General features: G+C 41.1%; 1 protein-coding gene across 1 annotated transcript; it reads left to right on the top strand.

Moving 5' to 3' along the window:
• Positions 1-2801: 2801 nt before the first annotated feature.
• Positions 2802-11982, top strand: LOC138903416 (uncharacterized). Its single transcript, XM_070191389.1, has 17 exons — positions 2802-3879; positions 4198-4274; positions 4675-4794; positions 4904-5389; positions 5469-5756; positions 5847-6149; positions 6244-6297; positions 6387-6507; positions 7297-7430; positions 8929-9193; positions 9512-9588; positions 9989-10108; positions 10218-10703; positions 10783-11070; positions 11161-11463; positions 11558-11611; positions 11701-11982. Exons 1-17 carry the CDS (start codon positions 2802-2804, stop codon positions 11980-11982), a joined length of 4536 nt encoding a protein of 1511 aa, XP_070047490.1.
• Positions 11983-15441: the final 3459 nt, after the last annotated feature.

Here is a 15441-nt window from a genome sequence, read left to right as displayed (position 1 = left end):
TGAATGAACAAAGCTCGATAGCTTCGCGACGGTTGAAGCAGAACCTGATCGAGTACCCAGTTGTTACCTGGGCCGATGTTCATAATCGGTATTAGTCTAAGATTAGAGTCGAAAATGACCAGTTGGGTTCTGGGTTCTTTATTAAAAGGGACATCAACCGAGAACAAAGGCCGATCAGGGACCGATATCGGCCGTATAGTGGATATTATAGGGGTAACGAACCAAGACGTAACCTCTTACAAAGCAATAAAAGAAGTGATCGAGGCCAAGGGTCTCGGGGGCTGATGAACAAGAATGGGTTCGACAGGCATACTGGACCTAAGGAAGCACCGCAATTATCGAAATATAACTTCAACATCGATGCATTCACCATCGTGTCGGCTATCGGACGCATCAAAGATACTAAATGGCCTCGACCCCTGCAGACCGATCCAACCCAGAGGAATCCCAATCAAATGTGCGAATATCATGGCACTCATGGCCACAGAACGGAAGATTGCAGGCAATTGAGAGATGAGGTAGCATGGTTATTCAATAAAGGGCACCTTCGAGAATTTTTAAGTGACCGGGCCAAAACCATTTTAAAAACAGGGATTTCAGAAGGCAAAACAAACAAGAAGAGCCGCAACACATCATCCACATGATCATCGGTGGGATCGATATCCCCCAGTGGACTATGCTTAAACACACTAAGATGTTAGTTGAAAGAGAGAAGAGGTCTCGGTCTCAAGACTACACACCTAAAGAAACCTTGTCCTTTAGTAATGAAGACGCAGAAGGAATCATACAACCCCATAACGATGCGCTGGTAATATCTGTACTTATGAATAAAACTCAAGTTAAGCGTGTGTTAATTGATCAAGGACGAGGTAAACAAACTTCTTGAAATAGGATCCATTCGAGAAGTTAAATACCCCGAATGGCTAGCAAATATGGTGGTGGTCCCTAAAAAAGGAAACAAACTTAGAATGTGTATAGATCATAAAGAATTGAACAAAGCATGCCTTAAGGATTCCTTTCCTTTGCCTAGCATCGATCGTATGATCGATGACACGGCCGGCCACAAGACTCTCATTTTTTTCGATGCCTACTATGGGTACAACCAAATACAAATAAACCCGGAGGATCAAGAAAAGACCTCGTTTGTCACTTAGTACAGTACCTATTGTTAAAACATAACGCCATTCGACCTAAACAATGATGGTGCAACTTATCAACGCCTAGTAAATCAAATGTTCGAAAAATAAATAGGAAAATCAATGAAAGTTTATATTGATGACATGTTAGTTAAGTCCCTGCGAGCAGAGGACCATTTAAAGCATTTGCGGGAAACTTTCGACGTACTAAAGAAGTACAATATGAAGCTCAACCCCGAAAAATGTGCATTCGGGGTTGGCTCGGGCAAGTTTCTTGGTTTCATGGTGTCCAAGCGAGGAATCGAAATCAACCCCTGATAGGTTACATATGTATCCCTGTTATGTTTTGATGATCTAACAAACTTAATGATAAGAACCAGATAAGGAACCTGTTACACATCCTCAAGTACTTAAAGAGCAACAAATCTCAATTCGGGGACGTGGTTCAACTCTTCAGAGTCAAAGGAACAACAGAGAGAACAGATGGCCACCAGTTCCCGTTGGTGATTGTACAAGTCAATTCCCCACAGATGCAAAGTTGTTGCCTGCACACGCAACAGTACGAAATCAGCGCAGCAGTCAACTTTATGGGGAATGCCCTTTACCTAACTTACTTACATCATTCAAGTGATGTCCCAAATGAGTTATTTACATCAAGCAAAGGTAAAACAAAATTTTTGCACATTCAAGAATTGATCAAGCATTTTCTCTCAAGTCTGTGCCAATCTTGTAAGTGATTCTCAAGGGCATCAAGAACAAAGAACAACATAATGAAAGACCAGTTTCATGTATTGAGTCATTACATGTCCTTAGTTGTGTTGCACCTTTGTTAAAGTTCTTTACTTGTAATTCCTACTTAGCTTAGTTAGAAGCATTGTATTGGAAATCTTTGTAAATCATAAACCTTTGTGTTTGTGTCTTGGCTAGAGTTAGTCGAGTTGTAAAGTCTTTGTAATAGAGTTATTACAAAGTGGCTTGTAATAAAGTTGTTACAAGTTAGTGAGGGATTAAGATGTTAATTCCTAGGTTATAATAGGTTGTAATCTAAAGTTTTCTCAGTAGTGAAGTTGAAATCCTACAAGGTTAGGTTGTGGTTTTTAATCCCGTGAGCTAGGAGTTTTCCAAGTAAAACTTCTTTGTCTCATTTACCTACTGCAGTGTGCGTATGTTCTGTGGGAACTAATAGAGAACTTGGTTCTCTATATAGTTTTATGGACCCTTAAATTCTATCAATTGGTATCAGAGCATGTTCTTTCTAAAATATTAACACCTAGAAAGGATCTTCATCATGGCTGCTCCACCAAACTTCGAGGAAGGACAATCAACGTACAGACCACCTAGATTCAACGGCCAATACTATGGTTGGTGGAAAACAAGAATGCATGATTTCATCATGACTGAGAACTCAGAGTTGTGGGATGTAATCTGTGACAGATCTTTTGTTCCCATGAGGGAACAACTACAATCCCAAAAACGAGAAAAGAGTACAATGATGCTGACAGAAAGGCTATTGAGAAGAATTTCAGGGCAAAAATGATTCTTGTATGTGTCACCGGACTAGATGAATACAACTGAATCTCAGCTTGTCAGAGTGCTAAGGAGATCTAGGAAGCTCTTTAAATAGCACACGAAGGGACAACTCAAGTCAAGAAGTCAAAGATCGACATGTTGACAACTGAGTATGAGCTCTTCAGAATGAAGGATGACGAGTCCATTCAGGACATGCACACTCGCTCCACCTCTATCATCAATGAGCTTCACTCACTAGGAGAAATAATTCTCAGGAACAAACTTGTCAGAAAAATACTTAGTCTATTACCTGGTTCTTGGGAAATCAAGGTAAATGACATCACAGAGGCAAACAATTTGCAGAAGCTAACCATTGATGAACTCATTGGTAATCTGAAAACGTATGAAATGAAGAAGAAAAAGGATCATGAGAGAAGAGATCCCAAAAGGGAGAAGAACGCAGTCCTCAAGACAGACAATAATGAATCAAGTGGTGAGGATGCTGATATGGCTTACTTAACAAAACGATTTCAGAAGATGGTCCGCAAAAATGGAGGTATTCCAAAGAAGGGCAACACTTGCAAGCCAAGAGGCTATGACTTATGTCATAAGTGTAGGAAGTCATGGCACTTCATCAAAGATTGTCCTCTCCTCAAGCAAGATTATTACAAACACAACACAGATAAAGCAGCTAAGAGGAACCAGGTTCCTGACAAACGATTCAAAAGAAAAGATGTTGCCGACAACGTTGTGAAACAAGCTCTTGCTACATGGGGAGACTCCTCAAGTGAATCTGGCAAAGATGATGACAAAGGTTACAGCTCCATGATGGCAGTAGAAAGTGAAGCAACTGAATATGACTCTATCTTTTCCCTGATGATACAATCTGATGATGATGAAGATGACGATGAAGATGAGGTAAACTTTCTGGATGTTCAAAAAAAATTGAAATCTTATTCTCAAAACAAGCTTATATCTTTGGCTAATGTTTTAATTGATGCTTATCACAATCTCATTAATGATAAAAATGCACTAACCACGAAACTAGGAGAAATAGAACACGAGAGAGATGATTTAGTGTTGGTTGTGGTTGATCAAAGAGAGACCATTGAGAGTTTAAAAAGGGAAAAAGATACTTTGACTGAGAGAATTGCAAACATAGAGCATGAGAGAGATGACCTATTAGTAGTAGTCGTAGACCTAAAGGAAACAATTGAGGAACTAAAAAGGGAAGGTAGGCATGAGATTACCTAAAAGGGAAAGGAATTTGCAAGTGAGGCACATCTTAGGCTTGAAGATGAGCTAAAATCAATGAAATCTAGTCTATGTGCCGAACTTGAGAGAAACAGACAGCTTCAGGAAGATCTAGGCAGAGTTAAGAATAATCTAGAAAAATCACTCAAGTGGACCTAGTCCTCTGATGCTATCACTGCCTTGTATAAACATAATGGGGGAAACATGCAAGGGATAGGGTTCCAAAGGGTAAAGACCCCTTACAACCCTCATAGAAAGTATGTTACTGTACCTTATAACTGGCTTTGCACTCACTGAGGTAACACTGGGCACTTTAAGGAAACCTGTAAGGCCAAGTATCAGTCTCAACAGAAAAACAAAGTTTTTACTAAAAAGGTAACTAGTGTTAGAGAACCTGGTCCCTTATATAAAACTCGTGTGATACCGGCTTGGACCAAGAAGGTCCTGATTCATCCCTTTTCTCATTACAAGGGACCTAAACTTGTTTGGGTTCCTAAGTCTAACCCTTGATTTTCTTGTGCAGGGAGCAGTGAAAGGGAGCAACCAACAATGATACATGGATAATAGCTGCTCGAAGCACATGACTAGAAGCACAAATGATTTCTGCTCACTCAAAGCCCTGCAAGAAGGGAGTGTATCCTTTGGAAATGGAAAAAAGGGATACATTCTGGGAATTGGAAGAATTGGAAAGTCTCTTTTTCACTCAATTAAAAATGTGTACTACGTGAATGGATTGAAGTACAGCCTGTTAAGTGTCTCCTAAATCTGTGACAAGGGAAACAAGAGTGGTGATCTCAGCTGTCTAAGTGTTGTTGATGATGATTCTGAACTATGGCACAGAAGGATGGGTCATGCAAGTTTCACGTTGCTGAACAAGTTGGTCAAGAAGGACCTGGTTCGTGGCCTGCCCAACTCAAGCTTCAAGGATCACAAAGTGTGCGATGAAACGTGTTGAGAAAAGTATACATGTGATCTTTGATGAATCTCACCACTCATGTGGGAAGGATTCACATGATAAGATTGATCAAGAGGGAGAACAATCAATTGTCCCCGGTGAAGTCATTGACATGGCAAATGGAAAAACTGACATGATGAGTCAGGTCAAGGATTCAAATGACAATGGCACATATGAATCTCCAGCTAACATAGAGGAACCCAGTTCCTCAATCACAACAACTGAAGCTGAAAATAGAGTTGATGATGCACATCAAGGGACCCCGCATGTAGAGAGAGAATCACATTCAGAAATACTTGGACCATTCCACAACAAGATTTGGGTGTCTAACTGGAAACACAAAAGTTCACATCCTCTGGAAAATGTGATCACTCCTCTTGATTCAGGAATTCAAACCAGATCAAAGGCAATAAACGCGTTTGTCTTCTCAGCTTTTCTCTCTCAAATTGAGCCCAGGAATATCAAGGAAGCATTAAAAGATGTTGATTGGATTACAGTTATGCAAGAAGAACTCCATCAATTTGAGAGGAACAGTGTATGTCACCTGGTTCCACGACCTGCTGACAGAACTGTTATAAGAACCAAGTGGGTATTCAGAAACAAACTTGATAAAGTTGAAAAACACAACAAGGAATAAGGCAAGGCTAGTAGTTCAAGGCTACAATCAGGAAGAAGGGAATGACTATGATGAAACTTTTGCTCCAGTTGTTCGAATGGAGGCCTTCAGAATTTTTATTCCATCTCATATGGAATTCAAATTGTTCCAAATGGATGTCAAAAGTGTTTTTCTGAATGGCTTTCTAAAGGAAGAAGTCTTCATCAAGCAACCACCTGGTTTCGAGTGCCATGAGCATTCTGAGCACGTGTTTAAACTTGACAAGGCATTATATGGACTGAAGCAGGTTCCTCGTGCATGATATGAAAGACTGTCCAAGTTTCTTCTAGAAAATGGCTTTACAAGAGGGAAAATTGACAACACTATATTTCTGAAGAAACGCGAGAGGAACCTGCTCATTGTGCAAGTTTATGTTGACTACATCATCTTTGGTGCAATAAGTGATTCTCTGTGTGAAGAGTTTGCAACGCTCATGGGAAGCGAGTTTGAAATGAGCATGATGGGAGAATTGAATTTCTTCTTGGGTTTGCGAGTCAAGCAAACTTCTAAGGGCACAATGATAAGTCAACAAAAGTACATCAAAGAGCTTCTGAAGAGATTTGAGATGGAGAGTTCAAAGATCATTGATACACTTATTGCCACTAGCACTCGCCTGGATATGGAGGAACCTGGTTCTTCTGTAAACGAGACTATGTATAGAGGCATCATTGGTCACTTTTGTATCTCACAGCAAGTAAACCAGACATTGTTTTCTGTGTGGGACTATGTGCCAGGTTTCAATCCAATCCAAAGGAGTCTTATCTGAAGGATGCAAAGAGAATTCTGAGGTATCTCAAAGGAGTCTTTCTGTGCGGGAACTAGGTGCCTCTTGAAGCTGACTTAGCTGACCCTCAAGAATGGCATTCCTTGCCTTCAGCTTCCTTATCTCATCAGTGGCACTGTTTTGGGCCTTGATCAACTGGGCGATAGTAGAAGTGCTGCCAAATCCTCCAACCATATCAATGCACTCACATTACTCGAGGGTGGTCTTGAAGAAGGTTTGCTTACGAGTACCCACTTTGGATTTTCCCAAAGGGACTTTGAAGAACTCAAAATCTTTAGTGAGGAGCAACCCGTAAGGCAGCCTATGATTACCATCCTTGAACTCTACCACCTTCTGCATGGACTACGGAATGCCAGCGCGCTTTGGAAGAACTAAAGCGGTATTTATCGAGCCCGCATCTGCTTCATACCCCAAAAGTGGACAAACAACTTTACTTGTACTTAACTGTCTCGGAGATAGCGGTAAGTGGAGTCCTGGTTAAAGAAGAACGAGGTACGCAATTCCCTATTTATTATGTCAGTCGGATCTTAGGCGAGGCCGAAACTAGATATCCACACTTAAAAAAATTAGCGCTTTCTTTAATAAGCGTCTCTAGGAAGTTAAAACCATATTTCCAATCTCATCCGATACATGTTGTAACAACTTATCCTCTTAGAAACATTTTTGTGCAAACCCGAGCTTTCGGGTCGATTGGCTAAATGGGCCATAGAAATCGGTGGGTACGATATCGAGTATCGACCCCGAACCGCTATCAAGTCTCAAATCTTGGCAGACGCCGTGGCTGACTTTTCGCCAACCCTCGTGCCCAAGATTGAAAGAAAGCTACTTATAAAATCGGGTACCTCTTCGGGAGTCTGGACCCTTTTCACGGACGGTGCCTCGAACGCAAAGGGGCCCGGATTAGGCATTGTACTAAAATCACACACAGGTAATGTAATTAGACAGTCTATTAGAAATAAAAAATTTACTAACAATGAGGCCAAATATGAGGCCATGATTGCAGGTCTCGAACTATCTGGAAGCTTGGGAGCAGAGATTATAGAAGCTAAGTGTGATTCCCTCCTCATGGTAAACCAAGTTAATGAGACTTTTAAAGTCCAAGAATATCGAATGCAAAGGTACTTGGATAAATTACAGGTGACTCTACATCAATTTAAAGAATGGACTTTGCAACATGTACCCCAAGAACAGAATAGCGAGGCCGACGCTCTTGCGAACTTAGGTTCAGCGGTTGAAGATGACAAACTCAACTCGGGGACTGTCGTACAACTCATAAAATCGGTGAACGAAGAAGGTCACGCCGAGATAAATTCCACAAGTCTAACCTGGGATTAGAGAAACAAATATATAGAGTACTTCAAGAACAATAAGCTTCCATCAGATCCAAAGGAATTGAGAGCTTTGCGCACAAAGGCAGCATGATTCACCCTATCCGAAGACGGAACGCTATTCAGAAGTACTTTTGATGGACTATTGGAAATATGTTTGGGACCAAGAGATATCGATTACATACTACAGGAAATTCACAAGGGCACTTGTGGAAACCATTCTGGTGCCGATTCGCTGGTCCACAAAGCGATCATGTATATTACTACTAAGGTACATGATCACTGGTCCACAAAGCGATTCACCCTATCGTTTTCACACCTAAAACGATATTACTGCTAAGGTATGACCCTTCCATGTTCATTTATATTTTGAAATTAACCCTTGCAGGTGTTTGACTAGAAACATGGATGGATTATTCAACTCGAACCCTTTAGGTCTGAAAGCACGCGTTGCACTCTTTTTCCCTTAGACCGGTTTTATCCCAAATGGGATAGTTTTTAATGAGGCAACCATTGATCGTGCTAACTTAGAACAGTTCAATAGTATCTGAGGCCTCTTTACAATCAAACTCGAATACTGGGGGGCACTACCCTCGAATACATCTAGTTTGATTATCAAGTTCGATGCAAGAAAGTTACCTTATGACAACAGGGTTTCGATAGGAAAAATTATAAGGGTCAAATGGTCAAAAACGATCCATGCCCATGTAGTTTACCCGAGCCCTGGCACTAAACATGAATGCATGTATAATGACCTATAAAGTAAAATTTCTTCTTTACCGATATTTTATATCCCAGAAAAATTCCTCTATTTCGTGATATATTATGCAAACTAAGCCTAAGGGCTATTCTTATTTTGAGTTCAAGCAAATCCTCACTCGACTATAAAGCTTAAGGGCTACTCTTATTTTGAGTTCGACCAAGCCTAAGGGCTATTCTTATTTCGAGTTCGAGAAAATCTTCACTTGACTATAAAGCCTAAGGTCTACCCTAACTGGAGTTCCAGCAACCATTCTCACTCGGGGACTATCTATCGAGCCCAAAGGCTGCCAATAATTCGAGTTCGAGAAATCATTCTCACTCGACTGAAAAGCCTAAGGGCTACCTTAATTCGAGATTCGAGAAATCATTCTCACTCGACTACAAAGCCCAAGGGATACCCTAACTCGAATTCGAGCAAACATTCTCACTCGGGGACTATCTATCGAGCCCAAGGGCTGCCAATAATTCGAGAATTCGATGACGATGAAGATGAGGTAAACTTTCTGGATGTTCAAAAAAAATTGAAATCTTATTCTCAAAACAAGCTTATATCTTTGGCTAATGTTTTAATTGATGCTTATCACAATCTCATTAATGATAAAAATGCACTAACCACGGAACTAGGAGAAATAGAACACGAGAGAGATGATTTAGTGTTGGTTGTGGTTGATCAAAGAGAGACCATTGAGAGTTTAAAAAAGGAAAAAGATACTTTGACTGAGAGAATTGCAAACATAGAGCATGAGAGAGATGACCTATTAGTAGTAGTCGTAGACCTAAAGGAAACAATTGAGGAACTAAAAAGGGAAGGTAGGCATGAGATTACCTAAAAGGGAAAGGAATTTGCAAGTGAGGCACATCTTAGGCTTGAAGATGAGCTAAAATCAATGAAATCTAGTCTATGTGCCGAACTTGAGAGAAACAGACAGCTTCAGGAAGATCTAGGCAGAGTTAAGAATAATCTAGAAAAATCACTCAAGTGGACCTAGTCCTCTGATGCTATCACTGCCTTGTATAAAAATAATGGGGGAAACATGCAAGGGATAGGGTTCCAAAGGGTAAAGACCCCTTACAACCCTCATAGAAAGTATGTTACTGTACCTTATAACTGGCTTTGCACTCACTGAGGTAACACTGGGCACTTTAAGGAAACCTGTAAGGCCAAGTATCAGTCTCAACAGAAAAACAAAGTTTTTACTAAAAAGGTAACTAGTGTTAGAGAACCTGGTCCCTTATATAAAACTCGTGTGATACCGGCTTGGACCAAGAAGGTCCTGATTCATCCCTTTTCTCATTACAAGGGACCTAAACTTGTTTGGGTTCCTAAGTCTAACCCTTGATTTTCTTGTGCAGGGAGCAGTGAAAGGGAGCAACCAACAATGATACATGGATAATAGCTGCTCGAAGCACATGACTAGAAGCACAAATGATTTCTGCTCACTCAAAGCCCTGCAAGAAGGGAGTGTATCCTTTGGAAATGGAAAAAAGGGATACATTCTGGGAATTGGAAGAATTGGAAAGTCTCTTTTTCACTCAATTAATAATGTGTACTACGTGAATGGATTGAAGTACAGCCTGTTAAGTGTCTCCTAAATCTGTGACAAGGGAAACAAGAGTGGTGATCTCAGCTGTCTAAGTGTTGTTGATGATGATTCTGAACTATGGCACAGAAGGATGGGTCATGCAAGTTTCACGTTGCTGAACAAGTTGGTCAAGAAGGACCTGGTTCGTGGCCTGCCCAACTCAAGCTTCAAGGATCACAAAGTGTGCGATGAAACGTGTTGAGAAAAGTATACATGTGATCTTTGATGAATCTCACCACTCATGTGGGAAGGATTCACATGATAAGATTGATCAAGAGGGAGAACAATCAATTGTCCCCGGTGAAGTCATTGACATGGCAAATGGAAAAACTGACATGATGAGTCAGGTCAAGGATTCAAATGACAATGGCACATATGAATCTCCAGCTAACATAGAGGAACCCAGTTCCTCAATCACAACAACTGAAGCTGAAAATAGAGTTGATGATGCACATCAAGGGACCCCGCATGTAGAGAGAGAATCACATTCAGAAATACTTGGACCATTCCACAACAAGATTTGGGTGTCTAACTGGAAACACAAAAGTTCACATCCTCTGGAAAATGTGATCACTCCTCTTGATTCAGGAATTCAAACCAGATCAAAGGCAATAAACGCGTTTGTCTTCTCAGCTTTTCTCTCTCAAATTGAGCCCAAGAATATCAAGGAAGCATTAAAAGATGTTGATTGGATTACAGTTATGCAAGAAGAACTCCATCAATTTGAGAGGAACAGTGTATGTCACCTGGTTCCACGACCTGCTGACAGAACTGTTATAAGAACCAAGTGGGTATTCAGAAACAAACTTGATAAAGTTGAAAAACACAACAAGGAATAAGGCAAGGCTAGTAGTTCAAGGCTACAATCAGGAAGAAGGAAATGACTATGATGAAACTTTTGCTCCAGTTGTTCGAATGGAGGCCTTCAGAATTTTTATTCCATCTCATATGGAATTCAAATTGTTCCAAATGGATGTCAAAAGTGTTTTTCTGAATGGCTTTCTAAAGGAAGAAGTCTTCATCAAGCAACCACCTGGTTTCGAGTGCCATGAGCATTCTGAGCACGTGTTTAAACTTGACAAGGCATTATATGGACTGAAGCAGGTTCCTCGTGCATGATATGAAAGACTGTCCAAGTTTCTTCTAGAAAATGGCTTTACAAGAGGGAAAATTGACAACACTATATTTCTGAAGAAACGCGAGAGGAACCTGCTCATTGTGCAAGTTTATGTTGACTACATCATCTTTGGTGCAATAAGTGATTCTCTGTGTGAAGAGTTTGCAACGCTCATGGGAAGCGAGTTTGAAATGAGCATGATGGGAGAATTGAATTTCTTCTTGGGTTTGCGAGTCAAGCAAACTTCTAAGGGCACAATGATAAGTCAACAAAAGTACATCAAAGAGCTTCTGAAGAGATTTGAGATGGAGAGTTCAAAGATCATTGATACACTTATTGCCACTAGCACTCGCCTGGATATGGAGGAACCTGGTTCTTCTGTAAACGAGACTATGTATAGAGGCATCATTGGTCACTTTTGTATCTCACAGCAAGTAAACCAGACATTGTTTTCTGTGTGGGACTATGTGCCAGGTTTCAATCCAATCCAAAGGAGTCTTATCTGAAGGATGCAAAGAGAATTCTGAGGTATCTCAAAGGAGTCTTTCTGTGCGGGAACTAGGTGCCTCTTGAAGCTGACTTAGCTGACCCTCAAGAATGGCATTCCTTGCCTTCAGCTTCCTTATCTCATCAGTGGCACTGTTTTGGGCCTTGATCAACTGGGCGATAGTAGAAGTGCTGCCAAATCCTCCAACCATATCAATGCACTCACATTACTCGAGGGTGGTCTTGAAGAAGGTTTGCTTACGAGTACCCACTTTGGATTTTCCCAAAGGGACTTTGAAGAACTCAAAATCTTTAGTGAGGAGCAACCCGTAAGGCAGCCTATGATTACCATCCTTGAACTCTACCACCTTCTGCATGGACTACGGAATGCCAGCGCGCTTTGGAAGAACTAAAGCGGTATTTATCGAGCCCGCATCTGCTTCATACCCCAAAAGTGGACAAACAACTTTACTTGTACTTAACTGTCTCGGAGATAGCGGTAAGTGGAGTCCTGGTTAAAGAAGAACGAGGTACGCAATTCCCTATTTATTATGTCAGTCGGATCTTAGGCGAGGCCGAAACTAGATATCCACACTTAAAAAAATTAGCGCTTTCTTTAATAAGCGTCTCTAGGAAGTTAAAACCATATTTCCAATCTCATCCGATACATGTTGTAACAACTTATCCTCTTAGAAACATTTTTGTGCAAACCCGAGCTTTCGGGTCGATTGGCTAAATGGGCCATAGAAATCGGTGGGTACGATATCGAGTATCGACCCCGAACCGCTATCAAGTCTCAAATCTTGGCAGACGCCGTGGCTGACTTTTCGCCAACCCTCGTGCCCAAGATTGAAAGAAAGCTACTTATAAAATCGGGTACCTCTTCGGGAGTCTGGACCCTTTTCACGGACGGTGCCTCGAACGCAAAGGGGCCCGGATTAGGCATTGTACTAAAATCACACACAGGTAATGTAATTAGACAGTCTATTAGAAATAAAAAATTTACTAACAATGAGGCCAAATATGAGGCCATGATTGCAGGTCTCGAACTATCTGGAAGCTTGGGAGCAGAGATTATAGAAGCTAAGTGTGATTCCCTCCTCATGGTAAACCAAGTTAATGAGACTTTTAAAGTCCAAGAATATCGAATGCAAAGGTACTTGGATAAATTACAGGTGACTCTACATCAATTTAAAGAATGGACTTTGCAACATGTACCCCAAGAACAGAACAGCGAGGCCGACGCTCTTGCGAACTTAGGTTCAGTGGTTGAAGATGACAAACTCAACTCGGGGACTGTCGTACAACTCATAAAATCGGTGAACGAAGAAGGTCACGCCGAGATAAATTCCACAAGTCTAACCTGGGATTAGAGAAACAAATATATAGAGTACTTCAAGAACAATAAGCTTCCATCAGATCCAAAGGAATTGAGAGCTTTGCGCACAAAGGCAGCATGATTCACCCTATCCGAAGACGGAACGCTATTCAGAAGTACTTTTGATGGACTATTGGAAATATGTTTGGGACCAAGAGATATCGATTACATACTACAGGAAATTCACAAGGGCACTTGTGGAAACCATTCTGGTGCCGATTCGCTGGTCCACAAAGCGATCATGTATATTACTACTAAGGTACATGATCACTGGTCCACAAAGCGATTCACCCTATCGTTTTCACACCTAAAACGATATTACTGCTAAGGTATGACCCTTCCATGTTCATTTATATTTTGAAATTAACCCTTGCAGGTGTTTGACTAGAAACATGGATGGATTATTCAACTCGAACCCTTTAGGTCTGAAAGCACGCGTTGCACTCTTTTTCCCTTAGACCGGTTTTATCCCAAATGGGATAGTTTTTAATGAGGCAACCATTGATCGTGCTAACTTAGAACAGTTCAATAGTATCTGAGGCCTCTTTACAATCAAACTCGAATACTGGGGGGCACTACCCTCGAATACATCTAGTTTGATTATCAAGTTCGATGCAAGAAAGTTACCTTATGACAACAGGGTTTCGATAGGAAAAATTATAAGGGTCAAATGGTCAAAAACGATCCATGCCCATGTAGTTTACCCGAGCCCTGGCACTAAACATGAATGCATGTATAATGACCTATAAAGTAAAATTTCTTCTTTACCGATATTTTATATCCCAGAAAAATTCCTCTATTTCGTGATATATTATGCAAACTAAGCCTAAGGGCTATTCTTATTTTGAGTTCAAGCAAATCCTCACTCGACTATAAAGCTTAAGGGCTACTCTTATTTTGAGTTCGACCAAGCCTAAGGGCTATTCTTATTTCGAGTTCGAGAAAATCTTCACTTGACTATAAAGCCTAAGGTCTACCCTAACTGGAGTTCCAGCAACCATTCTCACTCGGGGACTATCTATCGAGCCCAAAGGCTGCCAATAATTCGAGTTCGAGAAATCATTCTCACTCGACTGAAAAGCCTAAGGGCTACCTTAATTCGAGATTCGAGAAATCATTCTCACTCGACTACAAAGCCCAAGGGATACCCTAACTCGAATTCGAGCAAACATTCTCACTCGGGGACTATCTATCGAGCCCAAGGGCTGCCAATAATTCGAATTCGAGAAATCATTCTCACTCGACTGAAAAGCCTAAGGGCTACCTTAATTCGAGATTCGAGAAATCATTCTCACTCGACTACAAAGCCCAAGGGCTAGCTTATTTCGAGTTCGAGCAAGTCCTCACTTGAACACTAAGTCTAAGGGCTATTCTTATTTTGAGATCGAGTAAACACTCACTCATAAAGCCTAATGGCTACATCAGTTCGAGTTCGAGCAAATACTCACTCGACCATAAAGCCCAAGGGCTACATCAGTTCGAGTTCTAGCAAATACTCACTCGACAATGAAGCCTAAGGGCTACATCAGTTCGAGTTCGAGCAAACACTCACTCGACCATAAAGCCTAAAGGCGACATTACTTCGGGTTCGAGTAAACACTGACTCGTAAAGCCTAAGGGCTACATTAATTCAAGTTCGAGCAAACACTCACTCGACCATAAAACCTAAGGGCTATATTACTTCAAGTTCGAGCAAACACTCACTTAACCATAAAGCCTAAGGGCTAATCTTAATTCGAGTTCGAGACAAAGGGTGGATAATATCGACCCTTGAAAATCGTAATAAAGCAAATCCCTTGTTCATTTCTAAGACATAACAGATTTTATACGATCAAATAATGGCCGTATCGACTTAATTCGAGAGCCTAAAGGTCCATCTTATTTTTGAGTTTGAGAAATCATCTTCGTTTAATTAAACCCTAAGGGTCACCCTACTCCGAGTTCGAGCAAGTACTCACTCGACTAGTCAGACTTCGATCAAATTACCTAAATCCTCAAACTTATGAAACAAAATTTTCACAAGGCACAGAATGAAATAAAGGCAAGACGGAAAATAAAGAGATCTTTATATATATAAAGATATTTACATGGTCCGATCAGGACCCTAAACAAAAGATAAAAAAATGAAAAATCCTAAGGTTCCTGATTTTCTCTAGGGGCAGTTTCTTCTCCATCGATGTCCTCCCCGCTCTCGGACCTGCTTTTGCTCTCATCATCATTGTCGTCATCATCGGTAGCCAGTGCTGCAGCTTCGGTTTCACGCTCTTTAGCCTTTATTATCTCGTCGAAAAGATCGAAAACTCGAGCGTGGATCTCCTTGAGGGTTTCCCTCTGAGATTGGCACTTGGCGAGTTCAGCAATCTAATATGCTCGAGTTTGAGCGGTCTCGGCTGCTTTTCTTGCTTGTACTTGAGCTGCTTCGGCATTGGCTCGGTAGACGGCCACGATCGCATCTGCCTCGGCTTTAGCCTTTTCGTCTTCAGATTTGGCCTTC

Source organism: Nicotiana tomentosiformis, chromosome 12 (genome assembly GCF_000390325.3).
Source record: "Nicotiana tomentosiformis chromosome 12, ASM39032v3, whole genome shotgun sequence".
Taxonomy (NCBI): domain Eukaryota; kingdom Viridiplantae; phylum Streptophyta; class Magnoliopsida; order Solanales; family Solanaceae; genus Nicotiana; species Nicotiana tomentosiformis.
The sequence above is the reverse complement of the archived record's forward strand: the minus strand, read 5'-3'. Positions and strand labels throughout refer to the sequence as shown.

What these genes read in the sequence shown, in the direction of transcription:
- LOC138903416 (XM_070191389.1), top strand. Translation starts at nt 2,802, where the DNA reads ATGTTGACAACTGAGTATGAGCTCTTCAGAATGAAGGATGACGAGTCC. An exon ending in GATGCAAAGAGAATTCTGAG is followed by an intron (nt 6,298 to 6,386) that starts GTATCTCAAAGG and finishes CCTTGCCTTCAG; the next exon opens with CTTCCTTATCTCATCAGTGG. An exon ending in TGAGGAACTAAAAAGGGAAG is followed by an intron (nt 9,194 to 9,511) that starts GTAGGCATGAGA and finishes GCACTCACTGAG; the next exon opens with GTAACACTGGGCACTTTAAG.